At 48.2% G+C, this 14,012-nt stretch overlaps 1 protein-coding gene across 3 annotated transcripts in view; it reads right to left on the reverse strand.

Moving 5' to 3' along the window:
• Nucleotides 1-2,342: 2,342 nt before the first annotated feature.
• The window catches only part of CMKLR1 (chemerin chemokine-like receptor 1), a 39,545-nt gene continuing 27,875 nt past the window's right edge, over nt 2,343-14,012 (reverse strand). For all 3 annotated transcript variants that reach the window (XM_083511426.1, XM_083511425.1, XM_083511424.1), the window contains one exon: nt 2,343-4,467. In XM_083511426.1, coding sequence (XP_083367552.1) covers nt 3,376-4,464 — 1,089 coding nt within the window. In that variant the 5' untranslated portion in view covers nt 4,465-4,467 and the 3' untranslated portion in view covers nt 2,343-3,375. The remainder of the gene's footprint in view (nt 4,468-14,012) is intronic.

A 14,012-nucleotide genomic window follows, 5' to 3' on the forward strand; every position in this document is an offset into this window, starting at 1 on the left:
TCAAGTAGCTAGCCCTCATGCTTTGTCAGATAACTTTGAAAACAAGTAGGCAGTGCGCAGCTCTGGTGTTTAGAGGGTGGAGCTGTGTTGCTCCACCTGTCTACAAAACCCGTTTTATTGATCTATAACAGTTCTCCTGGCACAGCGGTGAAGACCTGTGGCCCCCTCCCCAAATGCTGCGCTAGAACTCCCACCTGGAGACCCCAGATTCAGCCGCCCCTGCTCTGACCATAAAACCCTCTCGTCCATCATTAAAAAACCACGACTCTCCCTTTGGCATCTCAAAGGAGCAAAATGAAACATTATCTGGTGTGATAGGGATTTTGAGATCTTAGATATATGGTAATGTTCATAAGTGTACCAACCAAGCACGTACATAGATCAGAACAGGAAGACCGACCTGAAACCATTTTGATTCCCAAACTGACCAAATGTTTTCCCTGCAAGGAGGGGGGGGGGTCAGGCAGCCTTCCCATTGTCTCAGGAATTGAGTAATCAGCATTTTAATGGGTGACAGACTATCAGGAAAGACAATCAGGAAAGGCAAGCAGATAACCTGGCAAACAGGAAAAACAGCATTCAAATTTCTGTTTAAGATTGCCTTTTTCTGTGATGTAGGTATGATGTTTCTGGGGGTGGTCTTGATCTACAGGGTGGCAATTTCAAAAGTCCATATAAGGCCTTGCACGTCATTGTTCTGGGTTCCTCCTTTTCTGTGTGTGAGGGGAGCACCCTGTTGCAACAGATCAATAAAGATCAGGCTTACTAGCTGCTTTGCGTCTCAATATTCTCTGGTTGGCCTCTGTTATTCTCTCCTACCAATAGGGAACCTATGTAAGGACTCTGTATGGGCTCTTGGATACCCTATAAGGGAAAAGGGCAATTTTGTTTACAACTCTGGGTAAGGGGCAGAAGATTCATCCTGAATCTTTGGCTGTGTTTGAAGCAGGGTCTTGGAAACCTTTGGCCTGGAGTCAGGAGAAACTCAGCCTCGTGGACCCTCCCCCAAAAGATGGTCTTTCCTTTAGCACCAGAGTTTCATTTTCTGAGCCGTTTTCATTCACCAGAAGTGGGAGACTATTTTGGCCTGGAGGGGCCCGACCCTTATCTAAGCCCAACGAATCAGCTTTGATGTCAGGTGATTTATAGCTGGGCGGTCCCATCCACGGACCCATGGCGGGGCAGTGGGGGGGTGTCTGCTTAGCCACTGCATTCTGTGCGGTACATGGACCCAGAAGGACTGAACTCTACCCCCACCCCACCCATCAGCAGACAACGGCCAGTGGAACCAGCTGACTGTCAGCTGCCTGTGGTTTGGCCTGGCGGGTCTGGGGAAATGGCCTCATGCGGAAAATTGGGCCCCCTGGCAGAAGGTTGGCAGAAGGTTAAAATGAATTCGGGGGAAGGGTGGGGAATTCTTAGGAATGCAGCACCGCCACATGACGACGGAGCGTGCCCATGGGGTTCAGAATGCTGCACTGTTTTCTGGGGATGGAACCAGCAGTGGTGTAGTGGTTAAGAGTGGTGGACTCGTAATCTGGCGAACCGGGTTCGCTTCCCCGCTCCTCCGCATGTCGTCGAAACATGACGTCTGATCTCCCTGGAGACCTAGAGATGTAATGTTGGACTGCTTTGCCTCTTCCATTTGACAAATGTTTTGTGTCACTGGGAAGGCGGTAATTCTGTATTGATTTGCTATGGATGTTTGTAAGGGACCCCTGACCATTAGGTCCAGTCGTGGCCAACTCTGGGGTTGCGGCGCTCATCTCGCTTTATTGGCCGAGGGAGCCGGCGTACAGATTCCAGGTCGTGTGGCCAGCATGACTAAGCCACTTCTGGAGAACCAGAGATGCTCACGGAAATGCCGTTTACCTTCCTGCCAGAGTGGTACCTATTTATCTACTTGTACTTGGAAGTGCTTTCAAACCTGCTAGGTTGGCAGGAGCTGGGACCGAGCAACGGGAGCTCACCCCGTCATGGGGATTCGAACCGCCAACCTTCTGATCGGCAAGTCCTAGGCTCTGTGGTTTAACATCCCATAGATGTTTGTATGTGATGCCAATAAAAGGTTTGATGATGATGATGACATGCAGCTGCTGGGTGACCTTGGGCTAGTCACACTTCTCTGAAGTCTCTCAGCCTCACTCACCTCACAGTGTGTGTGTTGTGGGGGTGGAAGGGAAAAGGAGATTGTTCGCCATTTTGAGACTCCTTAAGAGGAGTGAAAGGCGGGGTATCAAGTGCAAACTCTTCTTCACCAGGGGGAGGGGGAACGGAACGGCATCTCCGTGAAAAGAGCATGGCTGGCTGGCTTTCCGAACAGCAGCATGCCAGGCTGCAGATCCCATTTTGATATGAACAATGTGAGAATTTGGCTTTGTCATTGGGGTCAACAATGGGGGCGAATGCACTGTGAGCGGAACTACGTTGCAGGTATTTAGAATAATGAGTGCTTTTTTGTCATTTTGGCTACACCAGTTGTACATGGTTTGGTGGAGTTGCTAGGAAGTCAGTCGGGGCATGAATGGGCAGCCATTCCATCAGACGGCCTCAGCAGAAGAGACAAGAAGCAGGACTCATTTCATTGGCTTCCCTGGAGGCCCACCTCTGTCAGGCATCTCCTGCCCCTGAACTGCACCCAACTGGTCATTGTAGGAACCACTGTTTAAGAACAGGTGCCTGAGTTTGTTTCCTCTTCCCTCCCCTGCCCTTGCCCCTTGTGTGTCATGTTGTTGCTGTTGTTTTCTAGATTGTAAACCTGTGGGCAGGAATTTGCTTGCTTTGACTGATTGTATATAAGACACTCTGCAAGCCTTTTTGGCTGAAGAGCCAGGGTGCAAGTGGTCTAAATAAATGAAATAATAAACGAATTTGAGGATACAAATACTGCTTTGGAAGCAGCACTGCCTGATTGCTTCTGTGCCGTCTGCAACATGCATAGTTGCAATCAGATTATTGCTATTTTAAAAACTAAGCCTACAGTGTTCTGTCTGCTCCAGCCTATTAAAAATCTGTCCTACACTTTCAAATGTTTGGCGCAAGGAAGCATGAACAACAAAGTTTATTCCATAGTTCCTGTATTTCCATTACTGAAGGATAGATTGATCCAGGAAAGTCTGATTTTTGAAGACTTGGCCTTGAAGCTTGCATGGGTGACTATGGGCAAATGTTTATGGGATGGCCTTTGTGATTTATCCCATGAGGATGAATGACAGGATTGTATTGATATGATACATAACTCTTTTTTTTGGAACCATTGAAAATTTAGAAGCCCTGGGAATATCAGATTGTAGTTGGAAAACCCACTCTGCAATATCCGACCTCCTCCTTGCCTCTGTGAGCAGACCAACAGATGCGTATATTCTACAGCTCAGCTCAGACTAGAATTGTCTCCTTTTCAGTCAGTGAAGAGGGTTTTGTGAAGCTCCTGCGGGCAATAGTTGAATGGACAGTGTCCTCACTCAGCGCATTGGCCAGCCTGGAGAGGACAGTCACCTTAAACTTTTTGAAATCTTGGCCCATGAAGACATAAAGAACAGGGTTCATGCAACTGTTGGAAACAGCAATGGCTGTGACAATTGGTATTCCATTCTCAAGGACGGCTTTGCTGAGAAACTGGTGCTGGGTTTCCATGAGGTTGAGCACATGGTATGGGCACCAACAGAAGAAAAAAGTCATTATAATGGCAATGATGATTCTCAAGGGCTTTTTGGACTTGGCGAGGCGGTTTCTTTTCAGACGGACAATAATGATAATGTAACACACTGTGATGACAGTCATTGGTACTATGAAACCAGCCAGGAATCGCAGAATGGTGACTGTCTTATGCCTCTTTTCATCTAGATGGTGGTGAGCTGAAAGGCTGGACAAAGAGTAGTTGTTAAAACAAATGACACGATCTTGATGTGCTGCTGTGTCCCGAAAAACAAGGGCAGGAGAACTCAACAGAAAGCCAAGAACCCAGATGAGGGCACACAGCAACCAAGCAATCTTAGGATTCCGGTGGTTTTGAGACCAGACTGGAAAAGCCACCGAGATGCAGCGATCGATGCTGATCATGGTCAACAAGAACACACTGGTGTACATATTGAGAACAAGAAGGAAGGTGTTGACCTTACACATCCCTTTGCCAAAGACCCAGTGGTAGCCCATGGCGGTGTAGGCAATGTTCAAGGGCAGGAAGACATTGAAGAGGAAGTCGGCCACCGCCAAATTCAGGAACCAGATGGCGTTGACCGACTTCTTCATCTTGAGCGTGATGACGGAAATGACCAAGCCGTTGCCCAGGAGCCCCAGGATGCAAGTGACCGTGAAGATTAGGAGAGCAAGGATTCGAGTGATGAATGTAAAGTCTTGGGCTGATTCCTTCGTCCGGTGGCTTTCATCAGTGGTGACATAGTAGTCGTCATTGTAGTAGCGGCTTGAATCATCGTAGTAGTCCGTAAAATTATCAGGTAGATCCATGACCTGTTGGAACACAGATTGGTGAAAAAGTTAACTTTATGCAAGCACGACTTGCAGGGCAGACTCCAAAGGAGAGGAGCAGAGACAGCTGGAGCCCCCTAAATTTGGCCCTGGAATGATTGGGGAGAGGGAGGAGCCCTATTCAAGCATGCTACTTGCGTGTAGTGCCTCTGTGTAAGTGAGGACGAGCCCTCTAAGGTCTAACAGCCATGCCACTACGCCCACCACTCTGCACAGGTTGGAGGGCAAAGTTTGGCTTGCCCTGATCACCTGTAGGTTGCCTGCATAGGTGAACATGATGCTTGAACAGGTTTAAAGACTGCAGCTGTAAACAAGAGAGGCTAACTGACAAAGGAGAGGGAGAGTTGCAGTAAGGGCCGGCTCAAGACATTTTGCTACCCGAGGCAAAGGACAAGATGGGACAAGAGATACACAGTATAATGCTTCATGAGAGATATTTGTAAGAGGAGCGTTGTGTGCTGATTGGCTAAGGGTGGAGTGCGACAGCTGGAACAGGTTGTGGGGAAAGAGTGAGCTGGGTTTTAGGGGGAGAAGGAGAAGGCTGGTTGTTGTGGGTCCTGAGGATTAGGGGATAGGATTAGCATTAGGGTTTGCATTAGGAATGGGGTTTTAATTATATGTTAAAATACAAAGTATTCAAACACAGGTATTAGAAACAAATCACATAAGAAGCTGCTGTATTTAGCTTTTACTTGAGTAATAAAGTTTTGCTGTTCCAAGCACATCTCATATTTGGCCAAGCTATCAAGAGATAATGGTGTTTTTATGGTGGCAACAGAGCACCAGTAATTAGGGTTTTCAAAGGCCAGAACTGGGAGCCTTCAATATATTTATTGCCCAATCTTCACCCTAAGTTCCCAGGTTGGGTTACAGAATTAAAACACAATATTAAAAACCAATTAAAACAACCTGCAGCTGTAAAAATAAAGCGGGTCCTAAAAATACATGCCTCAAAATAATTTTGCAAAAGGAAGTAAGAGTTACAGAGAAGGTATACTGGTATACTGCATATAGGACGGGAAGATATAAGATTGCATATATCCAATGAAGATTCCAAGCCCTACATTCCTGGAATTCCTTCCACCAGATTGTAATTTTCAAGCTACACACAATCAGCTCTCTCACTCTTGTTATCAGTGGTTGTGAAACTTTGAGTTCATTGGAAGTGTATTTGGAGTTTTCCCATGGAAATATGTAAACATGTGAATCTACCTTTTACTGAGTTAGACCACTGTTCTGTCTAATACAACACTGACCACACTGACTGGCTTACAGCTCCCCTGAGTTTCAGGCAATAACCTTTCTGAGTCTTCCTGCATACAATTCTATGTCTGCATGAGTCGTGTCCGTTGATGCTGAGAATTGAACCTCGGACAGTGCAAAACAGACGCTCAGTCCAAAATCAATCAGGGCAGTCAAGACACCTTCCTCACTACTGCAGATTTCTCTTTGCAATGCACAGAGGAGTGTTGGGAGTGTTCTGGATAAAGGACATAAGGAGATTAGTGTGGCTTTTCCTTTGCCCTGGAGTAGTTTACAATTCATATGATAACTAATGACATCATTTGCAATATTCAGAACTGATGTCGAAGACAATAGAGATGCGTCTATGAAGTGGTATTGCAGCCTGACCAAAAACCCAACAGCGTGGCTGCGAAAGTGAGTCAGGATAAAGCATTCTAATTTATAGCACTTTTCCTTTTGTCTCTGGCCAAATTCCGGGCTGAGACCAGTGAAGTTTTTTCAGATGCAGAGGCGCAGTTCTCCAGGGCCACAGGGAGTTATTGACCCCTTACTTAACTACCACAATTTTTGCTCTATAAGACGCGCCAGACCATAAGACGCACCTAGTTTTTGGAGGAGGTAAAAAAAAAGAAAAAAATATTCTGAATCTCAGAAGCCAGAACAACAAGAGGGATCGCTGTGCAACGAAAGCAGCGATCCCTCTTGCTGTTCTGGCTTCTGGGATAGCTGCGCAGCCTGCACTCGCTCCATAGGACGCACACACATTTCCCCTTACTTTTTAGGAGGGAAAAAGTGAGTCTTATAGAGCAAAAAATACGGTAAGTCCTACTGAGTTTGAGGGCCCCAATGCCAGCCTTACAGTGCCATCCTATTTGTGCTTACTCAGAAATAAGCCCCCTATATTTTCTGTGTTTCTGAGCAGTTGTCCTTTTTAATGGACTCATTAGAGTAGTGGTGTCCAAACTTTTTTCAAAGAGGGCCAGATTTGATGATGTGAAGGGCTGTGAGGGCCGACCGAAGGGCTGTTGAACTTTTTTTAGGATTGAAGTTGTTGAGCTTTTTTTATGATTTTACCCCAAAGTTATTGAGCGTTTTTTAGGGTTGAAGTTGTTGAGGGTTTTTTTAGGATTTTACCCTAGGATATAAACTGCCACAGGGGCTGAATTAAACTGACCAGCGGGCCGGATTAGACTCCCAAAACATGCCTACATTAGAGGGTGTCTGGAAGCGAAGCTGTGAAGAAAGTGTTGGGAAGCTGCTGGGGAGACGGGGGCATTTAGCAGGCCCCCAGCTGGCTCCAGCCACCGGCCGGCAGCTAGGCGAACTCCGGTTCCCGGAGCAGCATCAATCGGCGACACGAGCCTCCAAAATGTTCAGAAGCTGTGCACGCTCTTATCAGCAGAGTGAATAAATCCTCACAACAGAAGCGGCGGACAGAGACATGTGTAGGCATTATTTACAGGCGTTTATTCAGCATAGTTCAGGAACAAAGGAAAAACATGTCTGCTTCCCTTCGTGTCCAGCAAAACAGCAGTATAGCAAAAGCAATATACAAACGGAAGTTCCCAGCAAACCTGTGCTGGAAGTAAACAGGCATGTGACACACAACAGTCATGCCTGTTCCTTTTAAGGTGGAACAGAACTATATCCTAACATCCTCCCCCTTTCTGTGTAACCCGTAGTACCTGTGGTTCAACCCAATTGCAACCCCTGTACATAAACCTTAAGTTGCTCTCTGGTAACAACTTTAGACAACAGATCTGCAGGAATTTCGTTTCCTGGCATGTAGGACACCTGAATGAATCCTTTCTGAATACACTCTCTTGCACGATGTAACTTTATCTGAAAGTATTTGGTTCTTTGCTTGCAACTTTCTGAGTTCAGCAAAGCCAAACAGGATCTATTGTCTTGATACACCTGTATAGGACATTTCACAGAAACCTTGATGTCCTGAAACAGTTGCATCAACCATTCACAATCCATGAGTGAAAATGACAGGGCATTGAGTTCTGCTTCACAGGAACTTAGGCTTACTGTCGTCTGTTTTTTGCACAGCCAGTCAAAGGGGTTGCCATGGTTTATGGTCCCATCACCTCCCCCATCCCGCAATTTTGCAGTTGCAGGCAATGTCAGGGCAAAGCCCAAGAAGATACCCCCCCCCCGCCGCCGCCTACATGGCAAGGCAGGGAGGCTGGCTGTGGTTCCTCTGCCTTGTCAGAGTTCGCAGAGTTCTTCTCTCACCCACAAGGCTGCCTCAGCACATTTGCTAAACCACCAGACAGTGTGTCCCAAATTAGAAGCCTCCAACTTCCTGACTCAGCTGCTGCCCACCATGTTAGCAGCGGCGAGAAAACAAGCAGGCAGCGAGAATGCCCGTGTCACAGAGCCAGGGAATAACTCCAACACGGTTTTCGTAAGGGAAAGTCCTCTTGTTTTACAGTGGAGCAGCACAAAGCAGGCTATTGAAGCAGCATTTTCAGTCTGTGTGCCAAAGGGGGCCTTCTTGTCTCCGACATTTCAGTGCCAATGAAAAAGACAAAGCACTTGGTTGCCTGTGAATTGTAATTACAGGTAGGTAGCCGTGTTGGTCTGCCGTAGTCGAAACAAAATAAAAAAAATTCCTTCCAGTAGCACCTTAGAGACCAACTAAGTTTGTTCCTGGTATGAGCTTTCGTGTGCATGCACACTTCTTCAGATACCTGCAGAAGATATCAGATATGGTATCTGAAGAACTGTGCATGCACACGAAAGCTCATACCAAGAACAAACTTAGTTGGTCTCTAAGGTCCTACGAGAAGGGGGGGAAATTATTTTGTGAATTGTAAGGCAGAAAGCATCCATTGCACAAATGGACCAATCTTCTCCTCCACCCCTACTTCTTATTCTGTAATCTACCTCATGATTTATAATCCCCCATGATTTGTAGTAGGGTTGGGCTGCATTTTAATGCATGCCTAATTCACACATCCCTAAACAACACGAGAAGGGGAACTACAGCTGTCCTTTAACATTCACACACAGAATCATAGAATTGTGGGGTTGGAAGGGACCCTGAGGACCATCTTGGCCTCCTCCCTACAAGCAGGGAAATGTTGGACCAAGTCACCCAGTGAACTTCATGGCTGAGCAGGAATTTGGACACTGCCCCCCAGGTCCTACTTAGTTCAGTGGGTGGTGCTGTGGTCTAAACTACTGAGACTCTTGGGCTTGCCAATCAGAAGGTCGGTGGTTTGAATCCCCACAACAGAGGGAGCTCCCGTTGCTCTGCCCCAGCTCCTGCCAACCTAGCAGTTCGAAAACATGTCAAAGTGCAAGTAGATAAATAGGTACCACCGTGGCGGGAAGGTAAATGACGTTTCTGTGCACTCTGGTTTCCATCACGGTTTTTCGTTGCGCCAGAAGCAGTTTAGTCATGCTGGCCGCATGGCTCAGAAAGATGTCTGTGGACAAACACCGGCTCCCTTGGCATGAAAGAGAGATGAGCGCCAAAACCCCATATAGTGGTACCTCGGGTTACAGACGCTTCAGGTTACAGACTCTCGGGTTAAGAACGTTGCTTCAGGATGAGAACAGAAATCACGTGGCGGCAACACAGCAGCAGCGGGAGGCCCCATTAGCTGAAGTGGTATTTCAGGTTAAGAACAGTTTCAGGTTCAGAACAGACCTCCGGAACAAATTAACTTCTTAACCAGAGGTACCACTGTAGTTGCCTTTGACTGGACTTAAGTGTCCAGGGGTCCTTTACCTTTACCTTTTACTTAGTTCAGCATTCTAACCACATCAACACACGGGCATCTCCCTCCCAAAGTTAAACTTCATCATATCCAAGGCTGGCCAACTTACCTTGGCACCTGAGAGTAAAATTCCACTAATAATAAATTAAACAACTGACAATTTGCAGTTCTTCCATCACGCCCCTCTCTGCTTTCTGGTGGGGCTGGCCTTCCCCCCATCCTTCCCAAGCTAGATGGAGGACCTTTTCCTTAACTAGTTAAAGCACAAGCCTGTCTCAACCGGTCCCTTCTGCATCTGCAATCCGGCCACTTTCCGGAGTGGGGAGGGATGGGGTGCAGTGACATTGTGTTGGGGGTGCCAGGGGGGCCGTTGCCCTGGGCGCATATAAGGGGGCGTAAACCAGGTGCCACCCACAGAGATCCAGCCCATGTGCACCCACCCATCAGTGGCAAGGGCTGGGGAACGTGAAGGATGCTCTTCAACTTCCATGCCCCACCCCTGCCCCACCCCACGGCCTGAGCCACCCACACCCCGGGCACTGGCAGACAGTGCTATGCCCCTGATGGGGTGGAAGCAGAAAGGTACCAACATCAGAACCCGAAAGCAACAAGCCGGAATAAACACGCAAAGAAACTTTGTCATTGGAGTTTGGCTGCGAGGCAGTCCGGACATGTAATTAACGGCAATCGCAAGCAGATGTGGAAAGAACATCTGCCGGGAGGTCTCACACTCCCACTGGCTGGCCTGAATTCCTGACGCTGCTCATAAAGCCCAGCGGCCAACAGAGTGGTTCCTTTCCCAAAGTCAGAGCTGGCTCTGTTCCTTCCTGGACGGAACTTGATGTAGCCAGCACCCTTTCCTCTTCGCAGCCAGCTGCGTTCAGACTTTCTGCCGTCAAATGCTTCATACTTAGACATTAAAGCATGGAGATAGCATGTCTCCAGCAGTTACATCACCTTCCGTACTGAATGAGCCTTTGTATTTCTTTTGGCCCTCGTGGAAGAATCCATAACATTATACAGATCTCTGGTGTGGCTGCCTTGGGAACACTGTGTACAGCTCTGGTTGCCTCACCTCAGAAAGAGTGAAGCAGAGTTGGAGAAAGTTCAGGAAAGGGCTACCAAAATGATCAAAACCACCCAGTCCAACATTCTGTTCTCGCAGCTAGCCTTCTCTATTTATAGTCTCTCATATACATGAGCTGCGGAGCTAAAGAAGGCCAACTTTCATAGGTGAGCTTCAAATAAACAGGAAATCGCATTTGACTGCAGGCCTATAATTTAGCTCAATTACGGGGTTATGGGGTGGGGAATCCATTAGTCAGAAGAAACTGAAAGGTCTTTTAAGGCAAATATCTATCCAAAGGGTACAACCTTTCAAGATATGGCAGCACCTTAAAGACATTTATTATGGCATCAGCCAGGGCCCATTTTGCTGGCTACATCTCATCCTTAGAAAGATGAAGTAGGCCTGAAGTTTGAATTCCCCATGCCCAAAGCCAGAAGGGATGAGATCTTTACATGGACGGAAAGAGAGAAGTGGCAAAAAGTACAAAGCGTTATAGGAATTCAAATATACAGTGGTACCTTGGGTTACAGACAATTCAGGTTACATGTTTTCGGTTTGCGCACTGTGCCGAACCCGGAAGTACTGGAACGGGTTACTTCCAGGTTTCGGCGCTCGTGCATGCGCAGAAACACTTAATTGAGCTTTGCACATGCGCAGAAGTGCCAAATTGCAACCTGCGCATGTGCAGACACGCCACTGTGGGTTGCGAACGTGCATCCCACATGGATCATGTTCGCAACCCGAGGTTCCACTGTAGGATAAATGTTGATAACTGCACAAGGTAAACACACATACATAAGTATCTAGACCACATGTCTAAAACAGTACAGGAGAGCAACCCCAAAGCCATCTTGGCTCTTCTAAAGAATCTCAATATTTCCTCTGCCTCCTTAATCCCCCTTGCCCGAGAAAACGTAGGCAGATAGCAATCAGGGGAAGTTTCCGAAGAGATTCCTCTCCTATATCTATCAACCTCCTTTCGATTAATTGTCATTGTTTGCCCAGATGCTCCACATTGAGCAATGTCTGACAGACATCCCGGTTGTCTTATCAAATGCTAATGTTTTGTGTAAACTGTGTCTGGAATTATGAATCTGGAATCCTCAGGAATATCACCCCTTGGCCTGCCTGAGCCACAGTAACCCCACCTTACAGTATGCGTGATGCAATTTATGACTGTTTGTAGAGGGGATGTCCTCAGAGCCATCTTTCCTATTGGGCTTACTGGCGCGTTGCGCCAGGGCGCTGGCCTCTCAGGGGCGCCCCGGCGAGTGGGGGAGCTGCGCGGCTTTGCCGGCAGCCTCCCCTTTCCCTGCACACCTGCCAGCTGTGCCGTGTCAACCATATGGCTGGCGGGCATGCAGCTTCCTTCCCAAGCCTCCGTGGAAGGAGAGCAATCCCTGCAGAGGCTTGGGAAAAGGTGACAACTCTGGGAAATGGGGGGGGGGCGTGTCTTTGCACCATGGCACCGGATATGCTTAAGACAGCCCTGGATGTCCTCCTTCTCCACGCCAAAATGCAAACCCTTTAAAAGAGATGTTTCTTCTTGGTTCTGGGTCTCTCTTGCCTCCTTGCTAGGAGGGGACGGAACTCTGTTGCAACAGAAAAATAAAGATCTGTCTTTTTTTCACTGCATCCTGCCTCCATCCATTCATCTCTAACCCATCATGAACTTAGGGAACTCAGTCCCTTGGGGAGCTGGGCAGCAAAAGCCAACCACCCCTGTTTTTGTATATCAAAAGAAACAACAACAATCCCAAAGCACTTTCTCACTTTGCAGGCTGCTTCTGGTCGGATAGGAAAAGAAACCCTTTTTCTTCCTCTCTCTCGAGGGAGAATTTGTGGACATCCAATGAACGCTGGGAGATTCAAGACAGAGAAAAGAAAGTACTTTTTTAAGTACTTAAGTGCTTAAACTATGGAACTTGCTTCCACAAGGAAGCAGCGACGGCCACCGAGTTGGATGGTTTTAAAAGAGGATTGGACAAATTAATGGAGGAGAAGAGGGCTATGGGTGGTGTGATGGCCTGGGACTTGGGCTCGGACTTGGAACCAGAGGAGTCTCAGTCTGCTCCAGATCCTTTGCCCCAGGCATCATCTGAACCAAGTCTGCGGCCTGATCCTGAAGAGTCCCAGTCTGTACAGCTTCCCCTGCAACAAACACCAGCTGGGCCGAGTCAGGGGCCTGAGCCTGCCCTGGCTCCAGATGCGGGGATTACCTCGTTGCCTCCAGCTGGGCCATCACTTACAGCTGCTCCACTACCAATTGGGTCAGGGGAGGCTGAGGCGGCCCCTGGGTCTAGTAACCCACCGACGTCTCCCGAGCTGCAGAGACTAAGGTCTGAGAGAAGGAGAGACCTGAGTACTCGCAGGAGGAGTGCTCGCCTCCAGGCGAGACAGGGAGGTGAGTCGCCGGGGGATCAGGACTAGCTGTTACCCCAACAAAGATAAAAGGCTGTCAGACCCTGCCCCAGGTTGCGGGAGCAAACTTGGTGTATGCCAGATCCTGTACCTGTCCTTGCCTGGTTTCCTGCCTCGTGTCCTGTCTTGACCCTGTCAGACCGACTCCTAGCGGAACCATCGGATTCTGGACCAGACCTGGACCGCGGTTCTTGGGTTACCCCCAGGCCCAGCACAGGTGGCTAATAACCACATTTGGTTATGCTCTGCCTACCCAGTCCAAGGCAGCAATGCTTCTGAAAATACCAGTTGCTGGAAAACACAGGAGGGGAGAGTCCTCTTGAGATCGAATCCTGCTTATGGGATTCCCATAAAGGGCATGAGAACAGGATGCTGGACTCGATGGGCCATTGGCCTGATCCAACAGGCTCTTCTTAACGTCCTCATGAGTTGCAGTCCATTTGGACTTCAAACACCTGCCGATTCTATTCTCCATTTCACCCCAACGCCTTGAGAAAGACCTACAATACAGTAGACACTCGGGTTGCAAATGTTTGCAACCTGCAGCGATAGCAACCCGCAGTGGCACGTCTGCACATGTGTGGGTTGCAATTTGGTGCTTCTGCTCATGTGCAAAGCGCGATTTAGCACCTCTGCACATGCGCAACCGCTGAAACCCGGAAGTAACCTGTTCCGGTACTTCCTGGTTTCGGCAGTCCGCAACCCAAAAAAACGCAACCTGAAGCGTCTGTAACCCGAGGTATGACTGTACAGCCATTTTCCTCCAGGTTCAAATACAGTGGTACCTCAGGATGCGAACGGGAACCGTTCCGGAGCCCCGTTCACATCCTGCGTCTGCAGGTCGTGATTCGCCGCTTCTGCACATGCACATGACATCATTTTGACCGTCTGCGCATGCGCGAGCAGCGAACGCATTCTGTTACTTCCGGGTCGTTGCGGAGCGCAACCCGAAGGCGCTCAACAACTTCAACCCGAGGTATGACTGTAGATGACATGTGAGCGCCAGTCCTTCCTGGGAGTGGGAAAGACACAATCATGTTTCGAGCGACAAAACAACA

The sequence above is a fragment of the Podarcis liolepis genome (assembly GCF_965112155.1).
Source record: "Podarcis liolepis genome assembly, chromosome: 7".
NCBI classification, from domain to species: domain Eukaryota; kingdom Metazoa; phylum Chordata; class Lepidosauria; order Squamata; family Lacertidae; genus Podarcis; species Podarcis liolepis.